The following is a 25,251-nucleotide window of genomic DNA, read 5'->3' as shown; positions in this document are numbered from 1 at the left end:
TTGGGAACACAGGGGATAATCATCTAGGAACTCCTACATGTCTACTGCACTCAGTTCTAGCACCTCACTCCCAGAGGCAGGCCCTAGGGGAGGGAGAAGTCATGGGCCTCCCCCTCTCTTGGTGCTTTGGGAGGACTATGCAGTCTCCCACCTACTTCCACCCCATGCCAAACACTTGGCTGCTCCCTCTGGAGTACACAAGGGGTCAAGTTGGGAGCAGGAGATTGAGATTTGCTTCCCATAGCCACTGAAAGCCTCTCAGGGAGCTGAAGATTTGGGAAGGCCCCTCCATCAAGCTCAGGAAATTCTGAGCGAGCAGCGAGCCAGCAGACACCTTCCTGGGGTCCCAGTTTGTTGTAGCTAAGAAAGGACCTAACCATATGAGATGCCAGAGGTAGCAATAAAGAGGTTATGACCACACTTACAACAGAAACTAGCATACCAAAGAGACAACAACCAGCATGCAATGCTCACGAGTGGAGGGGTACAACTCCCAGCATGCCATATTCTCGTCCCAGAGGGAGGTACCCCCCAGCCCCAGAATAGCTCTTCAAAGTAGGTGTAGCTCCCCACTAGTAACTACCGCTCTTAGCACGTCACAGACCCTGGCTTAAATGGCATATGCCATTGAATGCTGGAGATCAGTCTCTGCTTCCCTTCAGGGTTGGTGGGGGATTCCTGCCATACGAACCAAATTGTTTTGGGCCCAAGTTTCAGCAACAGCTGAACTGGACAGGCACTGGGCAAGGAGGTGACTGCTAGCCCAGGCAGGATGCAGCAAGACACTGGTGCAGCCAGATGGTCTTTAAAGTGTGTTTATTAACCACATGCATGGGCTTATAAATTGAGGCAGTATAAGTGAGGTTTCAGAGACCAACAGCCACATAGCACAGAAGCCTGTACATGAAAAGAGATATGCATAAAATTAGGGGAGAGAAAAGGAAGTACTGTTCATCCTCTCCGCCTGAAAAGATTGGGTCAGAAGAGACTACAGGCCCAGGGTGTCCCTACCCAAAAGAGCAGGATCCTTTGTCCTTAGAAGTCTCCATTCCAGAAGCACAGATAGAAGAAAGGGTTATTGTCAGGAGTCCAAGGGAAAGGGGACTCCCCAAACCCTTTAATTCTCCACCAAATGACAGTGTTGATTCTCTTTGTTCAAATCATTCCAGGCATGGCCCCCTGATTTGAGGCTGCACCCTGGATCTGCTGCCACCTCCTTCCACTCCCCCAGGTTCTCTGCCAGCAATGGGTGCCTCTTACCCTGGAGAGGAGAGAAAATTACTTAGTGCAAAGGCAAGTTAGTCTGAAGTGTTCCTCTCTGGGGCTCTGGTGAGACCCTACATGAGATACTGCACCCAGCTCTAGGCCTTTAAAGGTAGGCAGAGCTCAGAAATATGCAGGGATCATGCGGAAAACAAACATTTTAAAATCCCCCTGGCTGCACCTGCATCTTGATACATCCCACAGGGGCTAGCAATCACCTCCTTGCCAGGGTCTGGGGAGAGATTCAAAGAGAAGGTATACCCAGCATGGCAAAGCCATGATATGGTGAGAGGATCATCTGCAAGTGTCTGAGGAGGCTCAAACCTGGGGGGTGAGGGGTGGGGGCATGGCAGGTTAAGACCGAAAAGGGGGAAAGGAACTTAGAAACCAACCCTCAGCACTGAGGGGTTTGTGAGCCCAAGTCATCTCTCCAAAGGGCCTGGAGCCCCATTGTTTGGGAAAACAATTCTGAACTGAGCTCATGGGATGTTTAGAACTTGAAGGGGCTCCAGCCCCACTCTGCCCCTTATGGGGTCCTAATGCCTCATCCCGCAAGACTCCCACTAAGCATCACCTGGCGAGGAGTGAGAGTACTCGGGGAATTGTCGTCTTGTAGGATGCTGAGGGGAGAGCGCCCGGTACCACCAGAGGCTGCCAAGACTTTGTTGCTGGCCTTGCGTCTTGTGGGTTTGCCCCCTGGAGAGAGAAAGATGCAATCAATAGCAGCTGCAATTCAGTTAGAGGTTCAGCAATTTTATAATCCTTTCTGCCCTTTATGATAATCTAGTCTGACCTCCTGCATAGCACAGGCTAGAGAATTTCTGCAAGTGACTCCTGCACCACCCAATGACTTGTGAGTAAACTCGAGCATCTTATTGAGAAAGAGCTCAGTCCTGTTTTAAAAGACTCAAATCCACCCCACATATAGGTAAATTGGTCCAATGGTTAAATAATCTCACTGTCATCTCCCACATGCACCGATCCTTTGCTACTCTCCCCTCCTGAGGGCTATGGAGTCCCTCTGCTCTGTGATTGCCACCTGCTAGAGCTTCTCCCCATGCTCATAAGCAAGGACACAGGTCCTGCCACACATAGGAGAAACATCCTCTCCAAACTGTGCTCCCATATTACAGCCCCTTCACCTCTCACCCCATAGACATTCCCTTGGGCAAACTGCCATCTTTGGCTGAGGCACACCACAAACTGTGCCTCTCAACCCAGTAGCAGTTGGTCAACCTTACCAGTTAAATGCCCTCCACTTAAAACAAGCAATGCTTTTTATCATGCATCTTTCCCCTTTTCTCCAACATAAGAACAGCCATGCTGGGTCAGACCAAAGGCCCATCTAGCCCAGTATTCTGTCTTCCAACAGTGGCCAATGCCAGATGCCCCAGAGGAAATGAACAGAACAGGCAATCATTGAGTGATCCATTCTCTGTTGCCCATTCCCAGCTTCTGGCAAACAGAAGCTAGGGACACCATCCTTGTCCATCCTCGCTAGTAGCAATTGATGGACCTATCCTCCATGAACTTATCTAGTTCTTTTTTGAAACCTGTTATAGTCTTGGTCTTCACAACATCCTCTAGCAAAGAGTTCCACAGGTTGACTGTGTGAAAAAAAATACTTCCATTTGTTTTAAACCTGCTGCCTATTCATTTCATTTGGTCACCCCTAGTTCTTGTGTTATGAGAAGGAGTAAATAACACTTCCTTATTTACTTTCTCCACATCAGTCATGATTTTATAGATCTCTATCATATCCTCCTTTAGTTGTCTCTTTTCCACGCTGAAAAGTCCCAGTCTTATTAATCTCTCCTCATATGGCAGCTGTTCCATACCCCAAATCATTTTTGTTGCCCTTTTCTGAACCTTTTCCAATTCCAATATCTCTTTTTTGAGATGGGGCAACCACATCTGTATGTAGTATTTGAGATGTGGGCATACCGTGGATTTATATAGAGGCAATATGATATTTTCTGTCTTATCCATCCCTTTCTTAATGTTTCCCAACATTCTGTTCGCTTTTTTGACTGCCGCTGCACATTGAGTGGATGTTTTCAGAGAACTATCCACAATGACTCTAAGATCTCTTTCTTGATTGGTAACAGCTAATTTAGACCCTATCATTTTATATGTATAGTTGGGATTGTTTTTTCCAAATGTCCATTACATTGCATTTATCAACATTGAATTTCATCTTCCATTTTGTTGCCCAGTCACACAGTTTTGTGAGTTCCCTTTGTAGCACTTCACAGTCTGCTTTGGACAGAAGTCTAGTATCTTGAGTAGTTTTGTATCATCTGCAAATTTTGTCACCTCTCTGTTTACCCCTTTTTCCAGATTATTTATGAATATACTGAATAGTACTGGTCCCAGTTCAGATCCTTGCGAGACACCACTATTTACCTCTCTCCATTCTGAAAACTGACCATTCATTTTTACCCTTTGTTTCCTATCTTTTAACCAGTTACTAATCCATGAGAGGACCTTCCCTCTTATCCCATGACATCTTGTCAAAGGCTTTCTGAAAATTTAAGTACACTATATCCACTGGATCCCCCTTATCCACATGCTTGTTGACCCACTCAAAGAATTCTAGTAGATTGGTAAAGGGATTGGTAAATGTCTCACAAAAACTATGTTGACTCTTCCCCAACAAATTATGTTCATCTATGTGTCTGACAATTTTGTTCTTTACTATAGTTTCAACCAGTTTACCCAGCACTGAAGCCAGGCTTACTTCCCTGTAATTACCAGGATCACCTCTGGAGCCCTTTTTAAAAATTGGCATTACATTAGCTATCCTCAAGTCATTTGGTTCAAAAGCTGATTTAAATGATAGGTTACAAACCACAATTAGTAGTTCTGCAATTTCACATTTGAGTTCCCTTGGAATTCTTGGGTGAATACCATCTGGTCCTGGTGACTTAACAGTCAATTAAAAACACAACAGTGAGGAGGGGAGGCAGGGAATTAACAACAGGGAGCTGGTGATGGGGAAAGGAGACGGTGGGTGTGCTTCATCCGGAATATAAAGGGGTGGAAGGAAGCAGGGGTAGGGTGATGAAGACAGCAACCGATGTCTGTAGGACAGGGTGAGATGCACAAAACTGTTATGGAGAAGCAAACCAGAAAGGCTCTGGGGAGGTGGCTGGGTGAGTTGGGTCCAGGACTAGTCTGTCTGTCCACATGTTCTCCCCTTTCAGAACTAGACTAGGACCCTGGGGTTTTCCACTCTTATATCTCTGCAAGACTCCACTATTCCAGCTGAACCTTAAGCTCATTTCCTTGCCCACATACTCCCTATGCCCCTCACAGCCTGCAAGAGGGGGGCAATGCTGCTGCTTTCTAGAATTAACTCACTTTTCCTGAGGACACATGCAAACACACTACTTCCCTTTATGAGCTTTAAGGGAGATCCCTCTCACTTGCTCTAGACCCCCCTCACCCCACACTGAGGCCCTCTTCACATCCTGGCCCCTCTCACCTCCTTAATCATATTCCCCATTGGGTGACCACAACAGAGGCCCCTGTCAGTTCCCCAGAACCACCAATCCCCACACCAGGGGAGGCCCCAAACCCATACACTTACCGGAGGTGCGGTGTGGGTCAGTGAAGCGAGCTGGTCTCATTACAGGCTGAGCACAAGTGTTGGAAGGTGGCTGCTTCTCCTCACCCTGCATTGGGATCTTTTCCTGAGACACATCCCTGGCAGAGCCTTCCCCCTGAGGGTTCTTTCCATTTGTCTCCTCCCCTGGAACACAGGCAGCTCCAAGATTTGGCCCCTGATCTAATGGCTTTTCCAGCAGTGACTCGTGCTCCATGGTCTCTGCCCCAAAGGCCTCGCTGAGCTGCTTCACCAAACAATTTATAGTGTCTAGGGAGAAGGCGAGGATAAGACACCTTATCAGACCCTGGGCAAGACCCCACCTGAGATACTGTACTCAGCTCTGGAGCCTACAATCTCAGAAAGATAGTGACAAACTGAAGTGTGCTCAGAGAAGAATTAAGAAATGCTCAGGGAGCCAGAGTGGTGAAATTCTGGTGGGAGACCTCAAGAGCTAAGTTCACCCAGCTCACCAGAGCCAAGAATAAAGAACATAAGAGAAGAATCATCTGTAAATATCTGAAGGGCACAAAACCTGAGGGAATTGTGGTGGTTAGGAGGCAGGATGTGAACAGGGTATACTGAACCAAGGAAAGGAGCTCAGGAACCATCTCCAGTCCTGAGGGATCTGGGAGTCTGGGGAGTGGTCTCCATAAGGAAAAGGTCCAGATCCCCCAAGAAATGGACTGAAGAGTATGATTCTACCCGAAACCCTGATCTGTCCATACAACAAGCCACATTCCAAGAGAAGACATATACTTACCAGCCATCACAGCCTTCATAGGGGTGCGTGAGATGCCGAGGGTTGGCGATCGAGGGTCCCAACTCTGGATCTGTTCAGTTGCCCTCACTGCTTCCTCGGACTCAGCCAAGGGGCTTCTCGGAGGGGAGCTCTCCACCTGAGAAAGAGATGGAGCCAGGCACAAATGGACATAGCTCACAAACTGTGACCAGAGCAGGGAGACAGATGCACAGTGGGCAAAGACAAAGCAGAACTGTGATGTTCAGATCCTTCTCAGATGAAAAGCAGAGGACTAGACAGGTCCACTGGTCTGGGTGAGACATACTGAGTGAGAGGGGCAGGGAGGGGAAGGACTGGGTAAGGACACAAGACTGGATAGTCCTATTTTTAGTCAGACTAGGGCTGGGGGAGGCAGGATGAACCTGATCGCCTCTTACCTCAATGGGGGTCCGCAGGATCCCAGGTGTGGGGGACCGGGGATCGCTGACGTGTGCCAGGTGTTTGTTGAGGAAGGGTTTCGAAGTGGGTGTAACAGGGAAGCTCTCAGCAGCCCCCATGGCTGCGGGCACCAGGAGTGACGAGTCCTCCACACCCGAGTCCGCCTTCAGCAGGGAGCCCTGAAGAAAATGGAAATGCTGCGGAGTTACCGGCAGGCACCACCCGCAGCAGCGATACACCAACCCCTGCGCTGCTGAGCAGGGGAGCTGGAGGCGGCCCTCCGCCTGCTCAGGTGCTGGGTAGGGCTAACTTCCCGCATCTCCCCTCACCACCCTGCGGCAGGGACGCCGGGCAGCAGCGGCCGGGCCCTGGGGCTGACCCCACTACTGGGGGCCGGCTGACCGGCCTGGCCCCTCCCCTCACTAGCGCCGCGGGGACCCGCACACAGCCCGGGAAGAGCTGACACTCCGCCGGCGACGCCCGCCCAGCCTCACCTCACCTCACCTCGGACCCAGTCTCCGCCGTGATTCAAATCTCCCGCCCTAACCGCGCCCAGCCCCGCACCCCCATTGGCCCCAGCAGCTGCCGTTCACTGCCTCCCGAAGGTGTAGCACTCCCGCCCCCAATATACACCAGGCTTCCTGTGATGCGCACTCATTGGCTAATCTTATTGCCAATCACTCCGTAATCCCACCTCTTAATTTCCCATTGGTGGGACAGCCAAAACCTTAGTGCAACATCATTCATAAAGACCATATTTCCTTCCTCTCTGTTTCCTATTCGCTGGAATTTATTTTTTTCCAATCTGATTGGCTATTTCCTGGACTAGCACTTTATCATCTTCTCTTGGCGAGGTCGTTAGGCTTCCGGGGCTCATTGGCTTTCCCTCCGTCAATCTCCAAGCGACTCCGCCCCAAGTGACTCTTGCGCTTGCATTGGCTGGAGGTTGAGACGTCTCCACCTAGATTGTCCCAGGTGGCTGTCCGTATACAAAGAGCAATTTTGATAGGATGAGATGGGCTGGCCTTGGAACTAAGGGGGCGGAGCGGTTAACGGTAGCCCTACCTCTTTGCTTGTGCGCCTGCGTGGAATAGGATTGGCTAGCTAGTCTCTGACAACGAAGGTCTGTGATTGGTCAGGGTGGGGTTGCGGGCGGTGCTGCAGGGAGCCGCTGTCATGGCGGAGCTGAGTGAGGCGTTGCTATCGGTACTGCCGGCCATCCGCGTGCCCAAGGCTGGGGACCGGGTCCATAAGGAGGAATGCGCCTTTTCCTTCGATACACCGGTAAGCGCTCCCGGCAGCTGTTCTCCCCTTGACCCATGAGGCTGCCTGTTCTCTGGCTTGATCCTCAGCGCGCCTGGGCCCTAGGGACCGGCCCGCGTGGGGCATGCTGGGACATGAAGTCTTCCACGGATAAGGACTCTGTTCGGCTCAATTGAGTGTGCGGCTGCAAGGACTACAACTCACAGCAAGCCCTGGGTCCTGGCCCCGTTTGTGGGCGAGGTGTGCTGGGGGCTGTAGTTCTCTCCGCTCCAGTGCTGCCCGCGGAGTTCTGCCGCCCCGGCAGCGGCTACGCGGGCTTCTCCTGCTGACTCACCGCGGGGCGTCCCGGCTTCCTCAGCGCCCGCTGGGCTGGGGAGCGCAGACCCGAGACGGCTCTCCTGTGCGGAGCATGCTGGGAACTGTAGTCGGCTGACCCCTTCCCCAGAGCGAGTCCGAGGGGCCTGCCCAGCCGCGCTGCAGCCCCCGAGACTAGAGTCGCTCCACAAGCGGCGCGGAGGGCTCCTCGCCCCGCTGCCCTGTTGGCATCTCTGGCGGGCCGAGCTGCTCGCGGTGCATGCTGGTGGGCGTAGCCCGGCTGGTCTGCCAGCACTCCCCACCCCGCAGGCCCGGAAACATCCACAGGGGGTGACCTCATTCTTGATCCCCTTGCCCACCCTCTGGAGGACGGGTTTGAACGCGCACGCTCTCCTTCCTGGGATTTGAGGGGAGGAAGTTATTGCTGTTTCTTACACCCACACCCCCGGCCCAGTTTGCAGGGGAGGTCTCCATCATCTCCTGGGGGCACAACCAGCCCTTTTCCCAGGGTGTGGAACATACATCCAGGCAATTGAAGGGATTGAACCAGCCCTAAGCTCCAAAATTAAAAGTCCCTCAGAACCTCCCTGGGCTCACCTTGTCTTAGGGACCCTATATCCTCTTACTTTGGAACACAAAGTTCTCCCTGGCCCCAAAAGCTGAGGGATACCCCAGTACTTACTGTGTCATTAAAAGAACAGTGTCCCTTCTCCCCCTCCCTTTCCCTCCAGCCACATTCACCCAATGGAGTTACAGCCTCAGGCTTTTTAAACATGGTTCAGTTTTTTCATTGGGAAGTGAGTGTTGGTTAAAGTGCTTGATTGGCAGCCCCTGGGAATTGGAGGTCTCTATCCCCTGACTGGGGACAGCCCGAGTAGCAGTAGAACAAGTTTCTCTCCCTGTACACACCCTGATAAAGTGCTAAACACTTCCTGGGGAGGGGAGTTCAGCCTCTGTGGTCCATTCAATCCTTACACTCACTGTTGAGGCTTCCAGCTATAAGACTTGTGCCCACTATCAGGGCTTCAAAAATTACTTGACACCACTGGTCAAGAGCTAAGCCTACTAACCAGAATGAAAAATACATGCATTGCCACTGCCACTGCAGTTTCCATGGATGAGTACAGTTGTATGATATGTTTTCTGGTATCAAATTGTAACATTGTCAACCAAATTTCTAACACCCTAAACGTAACTTACTGCCAGTCTCTCACTTTGTTTTACCTTTTTTCTCTCTTCCTGACTTCACTCCACTTTTTTTTCATATAATTAGATCTTTTTATGTTGTCTTCAGTGTCTGTTTTTCTCTTCACTTCACTACAAGAATTAGACCTACTAATCAAAGACAGACATGAAAAGATTTTGGGTCCCACTGTCCAAGACAATAGGAAATGAAAGACTCTTCTTTTCCTCCACAAGCCCTGCATATGAATTCTGTTTGGGAATCCCATTTTTTGTTTCTATCTCCATTTCAGCCTTCTGATTGCTGAGACACAGATTGGGTATTCTCTGCTATTCTGTCTCTTTCCTGGCCTCCATGTTTAGGTGTCTCTCATGCCCTCCCCCACCACTTTTAAATAGCATCAGTGCTGTAGGTGCTGGGAGGTTGCCAAGCACAGCAGCGTGAGACTGACCTGATTCTTGTCCTGGTCTGTTTCACAGCTGCCCACAAGGTTCCGAAACAACACCAAAAACAAGATTCTAGTTAACTTTCACTCTGCAACAATTTGGCAAAACTCTGGGCAGCACCAGTAGCAGCTAGATCCGTCTAGCTGCAGAGACAGGTTGATATAGCTGCATCAGTTTTGCCTGGGTCATATTTTGCAACTGTAAGTGCTAAAGTCTTTTTTAAATGAGGCTACAGCTCCTCAGAAGTTTAAGGGTCTGGCCTGATTCAGCTTCCTACTATGGATAAAAGGGCAGGTGGATTTTCAAATCATGCATAGTGGTGAGAGATACGTATCTTGCTGGCAACTAGAGGGAGACTTGACAACTCCTTTCAGACCAGCCACTGAATGGCTAACACATGGGCATGATTTGCAGTCATTGAATGGAGCTGGATTAGAACCAGCGTACTAAAGGTAAAAGTCTATTCTGTTCTGTTGAACACCTTCCTTTGGCCCCTCTGAGACGTATCTCCCTATCAGTCTGTCTTTCTCCCCTAGGAGTCAGATGGGGGCCTGTATATTTGTATGAACACGTTCCTGGGCTTCGGGAAGCAATATGTAGAGAAGTACTATGGGAAAACAGGCCATCGGGTCTACCTGCACCTCAAGAGAACACGCAAGCTGGTAAGAATGGGGTGCTTGGAGCTGGGGGACACACTACATTGCCAAACCTGCTCTGAGTCTGAGAAGAGGGATCCAGCTCCATGTTCATTCAGACCTGAGGCTTTCCCTCATCTGAAACACAACCTGGTGTCCCTCCCCCCCTCCCCCCCCCAATGGGACCCCAACTCTGGAGATCTGACTCAATTAGTTATTGTTTTGGTTGCCTGCCCCATCTCTCTCCACCTGCAGTATCTGCCTCAGTTCCACAGGCTTTGGGCTACCCTCATACTGCTGGGCCTCCTTATTGACTGTCTCCTCTCTCTCCTTGCCTCTAAAACAGAAGGAGGAAGACAGTAACTCCAGTGCTGGAGACCCCCCCAGGAAGAAACCCACCCGCTTGGCTATTGGTAAGAAAACAACTCCATCTAGCCCAATTTCCCTGCTGTGCCAGATCAGCTGTCTAGCCTGGCGGCCATTCACTCTCGCCTTTCATGTCCCTGTGCTGGATGAGACCCTTCTAGTCCAATGTCCACGTATCTGGGAATGGCCAAGAAGAATAGCTGTTTAAAAACCTGCTGCAGTGATGAGAGTTGCTTTATGTTCAAGTCTGTAACAATGGAGTTCTGTTGACAGTTGGAATTTGCATCCTCTCTAAAATCTGCATACGTAGATCAGCTTGAACACTGCTATACAAGGTTAGGGACTAGGGTAGAGTTTGGGGAAACTTTGAGGTTGCTTGATCAAAAGGTTTTCTGAACAAGAAGCGCAAGGGGAGTTGACGGGTGAGTGTCTCCCATCGACATAGCGTAGTATGGACCCCACAGTAAGCAGATCTAAGTACGTCGACTTCATCTACGTTATTCAGATCTAAGTACGTCGACTTCAGCTACGTTATTCACATAGCTGAAGTTGCGTAATTTAGATCGATTTCCCCCCGTAGCGTAGACAAGGCCTTAGTCTCTGTGCCTCTATTCCCCATCTGTTACAGGGGGACAACAGGACTTCTCTACCTCACGGAGTGGGGGTAGGATAATTCCATCAGTGTTTATGAGGTGTTCAGTACTGAAGTGGGGGCTTATAAGCACCTCAGTAGATCATTGGGATCCCTGTTGTACGCTGTTGGAGGGCCACTCCCACCTGTCAAGTCTGAAGCTCACAGGGGGTCCACCACCCCATCAGAGTTTTAGGAAGCTCTGAAAGGCCACCCTGAAACCCTAGTAGCCTATTTTGTTTTAGGGTTCGGGGACTTTTAATGCTCTGGGGATTCCCCATTCCCAATCGCTCCTTGTTGTGGGGGAAGAGCATGGCACTCTCTATAGGGACTGGGAGCCCTAAAGATACATCAGGAGAGATACTGAGAAGGCATATTTGCATATGTGGAGAGCCTGGGGATAGTGTGCTGACTCGCTTATTTTTCAGTTGACTATGTTCCTAGTATTTCTGAACCCACCAAGGTTTGTAGCTCTCTGTCGCTATGCTGGTGAAACAGCATCATCAGATCATTGCACTCAAGGGGTATTTGGAGGAGGTGGAGGGCGAGAAAGCATTGTGCTTGGTGTACTGTAATGTATATTTTTGATTGTCAGTAGTGATTAGGCTCTTCTGTTTAATCAGGTGATGGCTCTTGGAAGCGCTGTGGAATGGAGGCTCTTTTAGATAGTGGCTGTTTCTAGAACACTGGGTAAAAGGGCCTGCCCCACAGGGTGGGTAAAAATGGATGATTTAAAAAAAAAATCAGATTTTTATTTAAATATTTTGTTGTTTTTAAAAATATGCCTATTACAAATTAAATTTTAAATTGGCAACCTATGTTAAGACTTAAATGTACTATAATCTTTTAAATTAATTCAAATTACAAAAATATTCAAGCACTATGAATTTGCTGCTGAAGTTTTAAAGAAAGTCGTACCACTGAACTGGAGCAAGTCACTGGCTAAGCACCTAGACCAGAGTTTGCTGAAGTGCTAAACCAGCTTTTGACATGGTAGCCTCTTCTGCAGATGCAGAGAGAATTTTTTCTTTTTCAATTTATTCAACTAGTCCAGTTCAATAACTACTTCATTTAAAGTTTAAAAACTTATTGTGAGTTGAAAAAGCAAGAAAATTTGTTTCCTCTCTTCCAATCTATGAATAAAAATATGGTGTGAGAGGACATTTGAGATTGGGAAGGAATTTCCCCCCCGGTCTGATTGGCAGATGTCCTGGGGAGTTTTCACTTACATCTGCAGCATGGGACACGGTGGGTCACTTGTTGGTTTGAATAAGAGCAAATGGTGGATTCTCTGTAACTTGAAGTCTTTAAATCAAGATATGAGGACTTCAGTATTTCTGTCGGAAGTTATGGGCCTATTGCAGGAATGGATGGGTGAGGTTCTCTGGCCTGTGATGTGCAGGAGGTCAGACTAGATGATCATGATGGTCCCTTCTGGCCTTAAGGTCTATGAGATCTACTAGTTCTAAAATCTTATACATGGTGACCAAAAACAGTCCATTCAATTCATTAACTACAGATAATACTTCCTTTCTTTAATCAGTTTTAAAGGCAAAGTGTGTTGTGATAAACTTCCTATTTTTTCTTATATATCCATTTAAGGTAATTGTATTTAACTAGCACAAAATAGTTTTAAAATGCTGGTTTTGTACCCATTAAATTGAATTCCAACTTCTATCCAAATGCAACTTGACAGAAATCACAAGCAAAAAAGTAATCTACCAAAAAAGAGAAGCTAAAAATGGTAAATGATGCATAATGTAAAAATTAAGACTCTGAATAACTGTTAAGCTATATAACTGCTTAAATGAACATGTATAGATACAGTGTATTCTCTTGGTTAGCAAAAAGAAGTATCAAATTCAGGGTAAAGGTTATATTTAGTTACAAATGAACATATTTCTAATGGTTACCAATCAATGAGAATCAATCTTTCTTTAGGAAATTAACTAAAAAATACAAATGTAAAAACAAGATTAAAATGGATGATTTTCAACCAAGGTTTTCTGCTTGCTGATTTAAATCACTTTGATTTTTTTTTGTATCAATCCGTCCTGGTCAAGGATGATGCGAAGTTGAACCTGCTGGCAAGTAAAGTAACAATTAGTATTGACTGCAAAGACTAGACGCCCCTGTCACAATAGAGTGAACCATTGTGTTGAGGCAGAGAGAGAGACATTAGAAACCCGACCAGCCTAGCTCATTTGCCTTTAAAAACAACAACAAAGGAAATTCACTTACAAAAAAAGGTCAGGTTAAGGTTGTTCCTGAACCAAGTGCTGTCTGCTCCCTGTACCCTTCGGGAATGTAGGACTTTAGATCCCCAAACTCCAATGTTAGAAAACCAGGAAATGCTCAGTTAGGGTGACTTCTCCCTTACACACCTTGTCCAAACTGCACATTCCTCATGACAGTTCCATGGGGGCTGAGGTCAAAGTTTGGCCATCTGATCTTTCCATAACAAACTGTCACATTCCAAGGTGCAGTTCAGACCAGTAAGGAGTTGTCACTGTGTGCCCTGCAACCATGGGTGCCTCATAATGCTTTGCTGTTGTAGCTCCCAACCTGGGCTGCTCACAAACAGCCTAACTGCATGCAAGTCACACCCTGAGTGTCTGTGTATAGCTGCAGTCCTGATCCAGTGGGTCTGACCCCAGCAGCCTGTCAGCACTCTGGCTTCCAGTCACCCTCTGACTTCCACCAGCCTTGGTTACTAATTTCAGGTGACGCAAACACACTACCAGTCCTGAATTTTCCCAAAAGTGTTTGGCCAGCCCTTTCTTGGGCAGTTCAGATATTAAAAGTCTGTTGCCCCTGTAAAGGGTCAATATTCAACAGTTTGCTACTTTAACTGGCGTTACCAAACGGTTGAGTTTAAACACAGCACTGGATTGGTTTAGATTAGAAACAAGTTTATTAAATTACAAAGAGAGAGATTTTAAGTGAATACAGCTATGAAGTATTAAAGTCAGAAATGGTTACAAAAGACACAGATAAAACGTTTCCTAGCTAAAACTTAACAAGCTAGAACTGGTTCAAGGTAAAATGTGTACCACAGGTTCCCAGCAACACAGCTGACCAAATCCTCAAGTCAGGCTCTCTTCTTTGCCCCCTCTCCCTCCCCCCGAAAAAAAAAAAGTCAAAGGGCTGGTTCCTTTGTCATCTTGGGGGGGCGGGAGGGGAGAGAGGAAAAAATGTGCACACACACAGGGTGTTTTTGCCCCTCACTTTTATAGTCCAGTCACTCTTTGAAAAATATTTTCCTGCAGTTACTCCTAGATAAAGTACATTCCAGCTGTGTGGACAGAGACATGGAGTCTCGTGGTGTAAGAGGTTCCATGTTGTTTGCTATAATGCAGATCAATCTGTTCCTGGCCCCCTTCGTTGCCAAAGAATGGTCATTTGACAAGTGATTGCCAGTCAACTTTGATGTCAACTGGCTAGAAGCATCATCTTGTCCTTAGAGAAATCAGTTTGCCCCCCTCCGCCAACTTGTCTGGTAAACACATTGTAGTCATAATTTAAGCTTATGTGCATAACTCTTAATATTCATTTTGTACATACATTACATAAGAATATTGATGATCAGTATGTTACTAGTTTTTAAATATCTCAGGGCATATTTTGTACAAAGATTATTACGGTAGTGTGTAAGGTGAATACAGGGGTGCTTTCAGTCACACAAACATTGTTCTTTGATATGTGGACAGTGTCTGCTCAAAAGTAACACTGGAATCCCCATTATGCAGAGTGCCTGTGCCTGTCTGCCGACATCTCAAAGGGGACGGAGTAAAGGGGCGGGTGTGGGAAACTACTTGAACTGTGCATTTCCCAGTTTCTCTAAGTCTGTGAGGTTTCTTCTTCTAACTCTAACGTTTCTGGGGGAGACCTGAACTAAGCACTTCCACATCCTGCCCTCAAACACTGGAACAGCAGGAAGCCTCCCTTTGTGGCAGGTGCAAGGAGCAGTGAGCACTCTGCCTTAGCCAAGTGTTTTGGAAGTGGTAGTGAGTGCACTGCCCCTTGGGTTTGGAAGGATTTCTTCCTGTGTCCCCCAATTACAGTTAATTGTCTTTACATCTGTGAATCAGAAGCAGGAATGCCCCCCAGTGGTTCTGTCCTAGCTAATGTCACTATAGACCAGTGGTTCCCAAACTTTAACAACCTGTAAAACCCCTTTCACTAAAATGTCATGTCTTGTGAAACCCCTCCTAAAAATGAATATTTCCAGGGATTTTCTCCTTTACCTGAGTATAAATTATAAAAGCAGTGATCTTGGAAATAAAGTTTGTTTTTATGACATGCTTATTACACACTATTTATTATTAATTATTATTTATCATTACAGTATTTTTATTACATTATGAAAATGGCAACACTCTTCCAAGATCTCACTTTAGTAGCTTGTATCACTTTGAATAAGCATGTTATAAGACAAGGCTCCTATGTTTCATCAAAAAGTATCAGATGTGAAACAGCATGAAGGTATTTAAGAAGCCAACTCAAAGAGTTCCTCCTACACAAGCATTCAGGCCTTGAGCAGTCCAGGCAAACAACACGCGTTACAACAAAGCTTCAATTTGTTCTTCATAATAATTTTAAAAACAATACTAGCTGCCTATTTAATTTTACATTCCTTTCAAGGAATCTTGAAGTTTAAATCTCAGTGTGATGTGCTTGCTTTGATCTGCTTAGTTTTGGAAGTCCAGGGGCTCTGGGCTGCTGGCCCCGTGCTGCCCGGGGTCCCTAGGGACAGCTCTGTCCGCCATTAGGGAATTTTTTTCCCCGAGAACCCCCTGTAACATTTCGTGAATCCCAAGGGTTCACGAACCCCAGTTTGGGAACCACTGCTATAGACTTAGACAGAGCTAGTCACAGCTCTAAGGTTCCCTAGTTCACATAATATCCAAGGCTGGAAAGCCTGTCCCTCAGGTTGTCATCCATAAGGCAAGGAAGCTGGCTAGGTTATAGATTCTTTGCCTTTTCTCTTACTGCAGTGTTCCTTCTCTTGTAGGCATAGAAGGTGGGTTTGACATCCCAGAGGAGAAGTTTGAATATGATGAAGACGTAAAAATAGTTATTTTCCCAGAGCACCTGGAGATCCCACGGGATGGGCTGGAGGGGCTGCCAGACATGGTCCAAGACAGGGTAGGTCTTTATTTTCTGTCTGCAGGAAGTGCGCTTTTATGGAGTAGAACTCTCCTACTTTGTAAATTGGATCCAGTAATGTTGTGGGACTGGACTGGAATAGCAGGGGGGTGGCTGAGCAGAATGGAGTGGCATTAGCAGAGCCTTGTGGGGAACCCAGGTCTGGAATAGCAAGGGTAGGTGTTGTGGAGCTCTTATCCCCCTATTTCTCCTGCTCCCCAATTCCAGATTGCCAGTGCGGTTGAGGCTATCCTGACAGCAGATTCAGCCTCGCGAAAGCAGGAGGTACAGGCATGGGATGGAGAAGTTCGACGTGTTTCCAAACATGCTTTCTCTTTGCACCAGCTACAGAACAGCGTCCGCATCCCTCCGTGGTGAGTCTGGCACCAAGCCTGGCCATGTTCCCTCTCACCCTGGACACTTCACAACACAACTTTCCTCTCTGAGGCTGTGATGGGACTGTTGCTCTGTCAGTGGAGGGGGTTTCTTCTGTGGGCCTCTCCCTGATCAAGGTGTGGCCCGTGATACAAGCTGGTAAATTCCTGAAAACTCTGTGGGTTGACTGCAACTGACTCCAGCCTTATAGGTCTCCCCGGGTCCTCTGCTTCCTGGAGTAGGAGGGGAGTGGAATCCCGAAAGCCTTTGCTTGTGCCATGGTGGGCGAGTACTTTCAGGGAATAGACTGCTTCTTTTCTCTCCCCCTCCTGGCAGTGGCTGGAAGTGCAACAAATGCGACATGCGTGAGAACTTGTGGCTCAACATGACTGATGGATCCATCCTGTGTGGCCGGCGCTACTTCGACGGCAGTGGCGGCAACAACCACGCAGTTGAGCATTATCGGGAGACTGGCTACCCGCTGGCTGTGAAACTGGGAACCATCACCCCCGATGGGGCTGGTGAGATGGGGGACTCAAGTGGAGTTGCAGATGCCAGGCGTCTGAATGGGTTGAATCTGGGCACCATGATCCCCTGACAGAACAAGTGAGGGGGATTTTGGGGTGTGTCAATGCTGTGGCCTAGGACATGCACCAATAGCTGCCACCACCACCAACTGGGCTTTCCTGTGGGGAGGGGGGCAATGAGCTAATTGCTGAAACCCTGTGCTTCCCCTGCCCTCTTCGTTGGAATTTGAGGGCCTTTGAAAAGACTATCTGTATTCCCTCTTCCCTCCAGCCTGGGATGGGGGGTGCTCATTGTTTTAGTGGTCTGGGACAGGGAAGGGGGGTGGATGGCGCAACACCCTTCTGTTAGCCAGGCACACAGGGCCTTTGTACTAGAATCCAAGGCAAAGTTGTTTGCTCCTCTTCTTTACCCCACACTTCTGGGGAACTTGGGTCCCCCATTCTTCCCACCTTAGGACAGTACTGCTCAGACCAGTGGTTTTGAAACTTTTTTTCTGGCGACCCAGTTGAAGAAAATTGTTAATGACCGTGACCAAACGGAGCTGGGGATGAGGAGTGTGGGGGGGCTCAGGGCTGGGGCAGAAGGTTGGATGCAGGAGGGGGTCAGGGCTCTTGGCTGGGGGTTCAGGCTCTGGGGTGGGGCCAGAGATGAGGGGCTTGGGGTGCAGGAAGGGCTCTGGGTTTGGGGGGGGGCTCAGGGCTGGGGCAGAGGGTTGGGGCATGGGGTTTTCTCGGATGGCTCCCAGTCAGCGGTCAGCGGGGGTGCTAAGGCAGGCTTCCTGCCTGTCCTGGCACCGTGGACCATGCTGCGCCCCAGAAACGGCCAGCAGGAGGTCTGGCTCCTAGGCAGAGGTGCGCAAGCGGCTCCACGCGGCTCTCATTCTCAGGCACTGGTCCCCACCCCCAGCTTCCATTGGCCGGTGCTCAGGGTGGGGGCAGCACGCAGAGCCCCATGGCCCCCCACCTAGGAGCCGGACCTGCTGCTGGCCGCTTCCGGGGCCCAGCACGGTGTCAGAACAGGTAGGAACTAGCCTGCCTTAGCCGGGCAGCACCGCCGACCGGGTCTTTTAACAGCCCGTCAGTGATGCTGACCAGAGCCACCGCAACCCAGTATTGGGTTGCAACCTGCAGTTTGAAAACCACTGGCTCAGACAGTTAGTCTATTAGACCTTAAAACTCTGAGAACTTTATGTTGCTTCCTCCCCCTAGCAGCAGGTTGTTTGAGGAAGAACAGGTAGGTGTTGGTGGGATCTGGGAGTGGTTGGGGTATAAGCTAGTTTCTTTCCCTTTCCCGTCTGTTTTCCCACAGACGTTTACTCCTATGATGAGGATGATATGGTGCTGGATCCCAGCCTGGCTGAACACCTGGCTCACTTTGGGATTGACATGCTCAAGATGCAGAAGGTGAGAGGGAAACTCCCAATCAAAACAAGGGGGTCTGAATGTCACAATTGCACCTGTATTTCCCCTCAGGGGTTCAGCAAGGGCACCACTCTCAGGGTTCCGGCTCCCCAGCTGTCACCTCTCTTGGGTGGAGATGCGTGGCTCTCTCTCCCTGCTGACTGGGGTATCTCCAGGCTGAACAGTTCCCTGCCTTCACTGTGTTATTCCCAGCATAAAACAAACTGCCTGAGCAGACCTGCTTGGTTTCTCTTCAGAGACTAATAAATGTGACTGCCCCATTTAAGCTACCACACAGCTCTTTCTATGCAAGCTTATTTATTCTTAGGGCTAAAGTATTACTCAGAAAACACTAAAAGAAGCAGTACGCAGGCTAATAAGCTTACCAAAGATCACCCCAACTCTGACATGGGATCTGGCAGTGATTAGCCCTTCAGACCTAGCAGAGGGGTGTCATCTGTGGTCACAAGTTCTTAACAACCTCAGCTCAGAACTAGCACACTCGTGAAAAATTTAGTCCAGCCTTTATACGGTTCAGAGGTCTCTGAAGTTTCAAGGAGTAGGTAATCTGCAGACAATGGGTTTTTCTCCCTAGGGAGATTTTTTTGAAGCTACACCCAAGTACCTTTTAGAAAACCCACTTCTCACATATTGTCCAAAACAGTTCTTTGAAGTTCCTAATGTTTCCCCAAGCTACAGACAATCCTACGATAATACACTATCAATTACATTTTTAATACAATGGACCCCCCCAAATGTATTAAATCTAATTCAATAAGGTTTGTCTAGGATATTGCAGGCATTTGTCCTCTATCACACTGAGTCCTCAGCTGGATCCGAGTCTTCAGTCACCAACCAGGGTGGGGCTGTAACTCAGTTACTATGCAGTGGTCATTGGGTACACAGCCCCCACTTCCTCTCAAGCTGACTGGTGTCCCTTTCTTCTCCTCCACCCCCCCAGATTCATTCCCTTGTGGCTCCTATTCGTACTCCAAGCAATGGGACCTCCCTTGGGGAGATGGTTCCTCAGACTCTGACACCTCAGTGCTGGGGGATGGTTCCTGAGCTCCTTTTCCTTGGCTCAGACTTGCCCTGTTCCCCTTCTTCCCCCCCCCCCAAATATTTCTGCCCTTGGAATTGGAATCCCTTAGACATTTGCACATCCTTTCCATATCTTTCTCTCTTCCCCCCCCCCCCCCCCCCAATCATAGTTTTCACCAAACAGGATGGCCCAGAGTGTATCTGTGGCTCTTCTCTGAGCTCCCCCGGTCCATCTCTTCTCTCCACAGACAGACAAGACAATGACCGAGCTGGAGATTGACATGAATCAGCGCATTGGGGAGTGGGAGCTGATCCAGGAGTCTGGGGTGCAGCTCAAACCCCTCTATGGCCCTGGTTACACTGGCATCCGAAACCTGGGCAATAGTTGCTACCTCAATTCTGTGGTGCAGGTGCTGTTCAGCATCCCTGACTTCCAGAGAAAGTAAGTGAGCTAAGGGAAGGCCCCCTCCACTTACCACTGCTCCAGGATTGTGGGTTACTTAGGCCATTTAGTCCTGGTCTCCATCCCAATTGCCCCAATCCTATCTGAACTCTGAGAGGAATGGGGGTGCCAGGGATCAGCATGAAAGATCCCTAATGCTGGGAGCTTACCTTCTGGGGTTGGGAGCCTTGTATAAGCCAAGTATCAAAGGGGTAGCCATGTTAGTCTGGATTTGTAAAAGCAGCAAAGAGTCCCGTGGCACCTTATAGACTAACAGGCGTATTGGAACATGAGCTTTCGTGGGTGAATACCCACTTCTTCGGATGCATGTAGTGGAAATTTCCAGAGGCAGGTATAAATATGCAAGCAAGAGTGAGTCAGGCTAGAGATAACGAGGTTAGTTCAATCAGGGAGGATGTGGCCCTCTTCTAACAGTTGAGGTGTGAACACCAAGGGAGGAGAAACTGCTTTTGTAGTTGGCTCGCCGTTCACAGTCTTTGTTTAATCCTGAGCTGATGGCGTTGAATTTGCAGATGAACTGAAGCTCAGCAGCTTCTCTTTGAAGTCTGGTCCTGAAGTTTTTTTGCTGCAGGATGGCTACCTTTAAATCTGCTATTGTGTGTCCAGGGAGGTTGAAGTGTTCTCCTACAGGTTTTTGTATATTGCTATTCCTAATATCTGATTTGTGTCCATTTATCCTTTTACGTAGGGACTGTCCAGTTTGGCCGATGTACACAGCAGAGGGGCATTGCTGGCACATGATGGCGTATATTACATTGGTGGACGTGCAGGTGAATGAACCGGTGATGGTGTGGCTGATCTGGTTAGGTCCTGTGATATGTCGCTGGTGTAGCTATGTGCCCACATATCACAGGACCTAACCAGATCAGCCACACCATCACCGGTTCATTCACCTGCACGTCCACCAATGTAATATACGCCATCATGTGCCAGCAATGCCCCTCTGCTGTGTACATCGGCCAAACTGGACAGTCCCTACGTAAAAGGATAAATGGACACAAATCAGATATTAGGAATAGCAATATACAAAAACCTGTAGGAGAACACTTCAACCTCCCTGGACACACAATAGCAGATTTAAAGGTAGCCATCCTGCAGCAAAAAAACTTCAGGACCAGACTTCAAAGAGAAGCTGCTGAGCTTCAGTTCATCTGCAAATTCAACGCCATCAGCTCAGGATTAAACAAAGACTGTGAACGGCGAGCCAACTACAAAAGCAGTTTCTCCTCCCTTGGTGTTCACACCTCAACTGTTAGAAGAGGGCCACATCCTCCCTGATTGAACTAACCTCGTTATCTCTAGCCTGACTCACTCTTGCTTGCATATTTATACCTGCCTCTGGAAATTTCCACTACATGCATCCGAAGAAGTGGGTATTCACCCACGGAAGCTCATGCTCCAATACGTCTGTTAGTCTATAAGGTGCCATGGGACTCTTTTCTGCTTGTATAAGCCAGTTACCTTGCTGGATGCAGCCTGGTGCTCTGTCTGCAGCTCTCTTTGCCTCTCTGGTTTGCTTTGCAGGTATGTGGACAAGCTGGAGAAGATATTCCAAAGTGCTCCCTCAGACCCCACACAGGACTTCAGCACCCAAGTGTATGTAGTGCTTTGAAGAAAGGGGATGTGGTATATATTTGGCGTTCCAGTAGGGGGCCCCATGTCCCAGCCCATTCTTAAATTGCATTGTGTTGCAAGTAGGTCCCACTTCTTCTGAGATGCCAATCCCTTGTAGTCATTAAAGATCTCTGGAACTTTCCAAGAGTTGAGGTTTGACCAGGAGATTGGGCTTGTTGGGCTAAAGGGTCTAAGCCCCAGCCTCAATCTCACAACTGTATAGAGTGGCAAATGTCCTGCAGGGACATTCTGCCATTGGTGGGTGTAGTACCCCTAGCTGTCAGCAGAGGGTGTCTGGCTCTGCAGCACAGACTTCCAGCCAGAGAGAGGTGTCTGAGAGAAGAGTATACCGGTTTAGGTGGGGAGTAGTCCAGGGGTTCTCATAACAAAAATTGTGGTGGCCTGAGAGTGCGGCCACCAACTGACAAATTTTTCTGAAATACTTAACTAATTTTAGGAAAAACAAATAAATATGCATATACGCACATCCAAATCATTGTCATTGAATTATGTAGGGTGCTTTTTTCAGATTCAGTAATAAAAATCATGTACAGTTGTATTTTGGTGCATCTGGCCCCTGCTTCCTCCCCCCATCGCCTATAGCCGCTGCTGCCTTCCCCAGACCCCCACTGTCCCTGGGCCCTGCTGCTCCCCGCCATTGCTCTAAGCTCCCTTTTGCAGCACCCCAAGCTCATCCCGCTCCTTGCCTCTTGACCACCGCACCCAGCAAAGCCAGCCCTCCTGAAGCCCCACCACCCTGGACTGAAGCCCGCCACCGGAGTCCTGAAGCTGGGGGCAGAGGGCTGCAGGGAACGGCCGCTGCTTTGCCCCCTCGCCCATCTCTGCCCAGGAGGCTGTCGTGACTGCAGGAAAACCCCTTGGTGGCCGCATTTGAGAAACGCTGGGCTAGTCCCACAGAGGCTGCATACTGTGTGAGGAGCAGGGAATACAGACTTATCTGGGAATATTTTAATTGTATGCACGTATCCTCTGCTTTTCCAGAGCCAGCGACAATTAAAAGTGATTCTTGAGCCCAGTCTTGGGTAGGAGCCTCAAAGGCTGTGGGGGGCAGGGGAGGGGGTGAGTGAGCTCTGGAGAGGTTCTCCATCTAGGGGTGAGGAGGAATAGGTATGTGGATGTTTCTAAGCAGGTGGGGATTGGGCCAATTGCTAAAATGAGAGGGGGATGTGCTGGCTTGGGTTGGCAGGGTTGTGTGCAAGGGAATGGGAGTGAATTGGTGACTGAGGCTGTGTGAATGTGAGCGTGGGGGAGATGGGAGTAGAGGAAGGTGGTGGGGGAGAAGTGGGGCCCAAGAGAGCACAGTGAAGGGTTGATAGTGGGTATCTCATGTTATCTCCTGCCCGCCCTGGGCAGTAAAGTGTCTGTCTCTCACTTTGGAAAATCTGTTCAACCTGCTGGTGGGAATGGGGTGTAGTCTGCTTCCTGCTATCCCATGACTTGGGCTGCAGCCATCACTAATTTGGAGGGATTGCATTCTGCCTCCCTCAGACTCCTGTATAGAGTCACTTGCGGGGCTTCACTTCCTGTGCCAAGCTGCTGCGAGATGTGGCTGGTAAACGACTGTCGCAGCCCAGTGCTGGCTGCCTTTCTGTGAATGGCTGAGGCTGTCCCTCCACAATCCTTACCCATTGGCCAGGGAGGAGCTGAGGCTCAGTTCTAAAGTTCTGTGAGGTGTTCAAATGGAAGATATCAGACAGGGCTGGGGGCAGCAGAGCAGGATGAGACAGAGGAGTCGGGGCTGGGTAGGAAGAGGGAGCTGAGGTCAGCTGGGGCAAGTCAACGTGAGTTTCAAAGCTGGAGTGATTGAACTGGCTCCTGGAGTGACAGGAGTGTTTGGGTTGGAAGCAGCTTGGTACAGCTCTGATGGTGAATCATCTGCTATTCCAGAGCCAAGCTGGGCCATGGGCTACTCTCTGGGGAGTATTCGAAGCCAGCCTCTGGAGACGGGGAACAGCAACCAGACCAGAACCAGAAGGTGAGGACTGGGGCCCCACTACCCTCATGGGGAGGGAATGCACTAAAGCATGTCTGTGATGGTGTGGGGATCCTCTATGGAGACACTGTCCAGGGCGTTGACCCTAAATAGAGGCAGGGTTTGGAAAGATGTACCCTAGGGCGGAGTTGTTGGGAGGCCATGCTCACTCCTTCCTCTCCTCCCTACTTTCTTCTAGGGCATGCAGGATGGCATTGCTCCACGCATGTTTAAATCTCTCATTGGCAAAGGGCACCCGGAATTCTCCACCAACAGGCAGCAAGATGCCCAGGAGTTCTTCCTGCATTTCATCAACATGGTGGAGGTAATGACTGATCCACACTGTCTGAAATCCTGGGAAGGGGGCAGCTCCTGTTCTGAGCTCCAGCAAGTAGGGGGTTGGCACCTAGGCTGGATGGAAATGCAGGGAGGGGGCCGGCATGCAGGTATTTTGAAGCACCAGGTTCACCAGAACTAACCATTCAGGATATCAGTGAGTGACCACTTCGGGAGAAGGGGATGAGGGTGCCCAACTGCAGGGCCTTTTGTTCGGGGCTCACTCCCAGCCCCTATGAAATTGCTGTGTGTAGACTTTGGGGGAGCTTGGAGTTACCCAGAGCTCCCCCTAAAAATGGAACCCTCTCCTTTGGGGTGGGAATGGGATTGATTTCTGGAGACTGGTGGTGCTGATTGAAGGGCTCCAGCTTCTACACTTGGACCAGGGACAGTGGAGACAGTTCTTTGTCTGTGTCCCGCATGGGGCTGCTGCTCCTGTGATTGGTTGATCTGGCCACCTTGATATGACACATCTTCACCATGTTGCCCTTCCCAGAGGAACTGCCGCAGCTCAGAAAATCCCAATGAGGTCTTCCGTTTCCTGGTGGAGGAGAAGCTCAAGTGCCTGGCCACAGAGAAGGTGAAATACACCCAGCGTGTGGACTACATTATGCAGCTGCCCGTGCCCATGGATGCTGCACTCAACAAAGGTCAGTGGCCTGATGGTGACTGAGGAAGGGGCAGCAGGCACTGGGATCAGTGGGGAAACTCTACCTACTGTACTCTTTTACTGGGGTTGAGGGGATCCCTCGAGGACCTGAAGAAGCAAGGTGTTCTGGAGCCAAATCCTTCTCCTTCATCACCCCATGGAGCTGGGCAGGGTGGATGTACTCAGAGATGCTGTGGACAGGTATCAGTCACTCAAGTTAGGGATCAAACCTTTCCCCTGCCTCACCCAAGGCAAGGGTTGTGACTTAGCCTGTGGGACTTCAGCATAATGAAACCATCCTGATGGCTGGAGGAGATTGTGTGCCCTATGCACCACTCTAGGGAATATGTCCCGATGGGCCCATCTAGCCTGGTGTCCTGCCTCTGGAGGTAGCCAACAGCAGGTGCCTTGTGAGCACCTGGAATCTGGACCTGACTCCTCTGACTTGTCCCCAGATGAGCTGCTGGAATATGAGGAGAGGAAGCACCAGGCAGAAGAGGAGAAGCAGCCGCTGCCTGAGCTGGTCCGAGCCAAGGTGCCTTTCAGCTCCTGTCTAGAGGCCTACGGGGCTCCAGAGCAGGTGGATGACTTCTGGAGCACAGCCTTGCAGGCCAAGTCTGTGGCTCTCAAGTGAGTGTAGTTTGGAGGCGCTATCTAGGATAGAGATCAGAGTGTGAAAAGCCCTCTTGGGAACCCCTTTCCTACAGTACACTGGGCAGGAATGTTTCCTAGGGCTGCTAGTTCCCCTCTTAGAAATCCATGACTTGTCAGCCCTGGGGTGTGGTTCCTGAGCCTCTAGGCTCAGTCTTGTCCCA

The 25,251-nt window shown here is 49.2% G+C and overlaps 2 protein-coding genes and 1 long non-coding RNA gene across 10 annotated transcripts in view; 1 reads left to right on the top strand and 2 right to left on the bottom strand.

The window, feature by feature from the left end:
• Positions 1-799: 799 nt before the first annotated feature.
• Positions 800-7,869, bottom strand: CDCA3 (cell division cycle associated 3). 6 transcript variants are annotated; one of them, XM_054041622.1, is made up of 6 exons: positions 7,648-7,869; positions 6,050-6,229; positions 5,634-5,769; positions 4,856-5,140; positions 1,838-1,959; positions 800-1,261 (listed from the first exon to the last, which is right to left on the bottom strand). In XM_054041622.1, the coding sequence occupies exons 2-6, from the start codon at positions 6,167-6,169 to the stop codon at positions 1,118-1,120; spliced, it is 807 nt and encodes a 268-aa protein (XP_053897597.1). In that variant the 5' UTR covers positions 6,170-6,229; positions 7,648-7,869; the 3' UTR covers positions 800-1,117. The 6 variants fall into 6 exon arrangements, with proteins under 6 accessions (XP_053897597.1, XP_053897587.1, XP_053897552.1 ...); XM_054041612.1 differs by lacking the exon at positions 7,648-7,869 and adding an exon at positions 7,116-7,208 and having other exon boundaries at positions 4,856-5,017; XM_054041577.1 differs by lacking the exon at positions 7,648-7,869 and adding an exon at positions 7,116-7,206.
• Positions 7,127-25,251, top strand: part of USP5 (ubiquitin specific peptidase 5) — a 23,045-nt gene continuing 4,920 nt past the window's right edge. For both annotated transcript variants that reach the window (XM_054041551.1, XM_054041542.1), the window contains exons 1-13: positions 7,127-7,334; positions 9,794-9,919; positions 10,239-10,305; positions 15,904-16,037; positions 16,266-16,411; positions 16,749-16,933; positions 18,249-18,343; positions 19,630-19,823; positions 21,369-21,440; positions 23,367-23,454; positions 23,651-23,776; positions 24,284-24,437; positions 24,892-25,066. In XM_054041551.1, coding sequence (XP_053897526.1) covers positions 7,227-7,334; positions 9,794-9,919; positions 10,239-10,305; positions 15,904-16,037; positions 16,266-16,411; positions 16,749-16,933; positions 18,249-18,343; positions 19,630-19,823; positions 21,369-21,440; positions 23,367-23,454; positions 23,651-23,776; positions 24,284-24,437; positions 24,892-25,066 — 1,670 coding nt within the window. In that variant the 5' untranslated portion in view covers positions 7,127-7,226. The remainder of the gene's footprint in view (positions 7,335-9,793; positions 9,920-10,238; positions 10,306-15,903; positions 16,038-16,265; positions 16,412-16,748; positions 16,934-18,248; positions 18,344-19,629; positions 19,824-21,368; positions 21,441-23,366; positions 23,455-23,650; positions 23,777-24,283; positions 24,438-24,891; positions 25,067-25,251) is intronic.
• The window catches only part of LOC128844172 (uncharacterized), a 19,933-nt gene continuing 7,085 nt past the window's right edge, over positions 12,404-25,251 (bottom strand). The window contains exon 2 of one of the 2 annotated variants that reach the window (XR_008446446.1): positions 12,404-12,973. This is a non-coding gene — a long non-coding RNA (uncharacterized LOC128844172). The remainder of the gene's footprint in view (positions 12,974-25,251) is intronic. The other variant, XR_008446447.1, reaches the window with a different exon arrangement.

This window comes from Malaclemys terrapin, chromosome 1 (assembly GCF_027887155.1).
Source record: "Malaclemys terrapin pileata isolate rMalTer1 chromosome 1, rMalTer1.hap1, whole genome shotgun sequence".
In the NCBI taxonomy this organism is placed as follows: domain Eukaryota; kingdom Metazoa; phylum Chordata; order Testudines; family Emydidae; genus Malaclemys; species Malaclemys terrapin.
The sequence above is the reverse complement of the archived record's forward strand: the minus strand, read 5'-3'. Positions and strand labels throughout refer to the sequence as shown.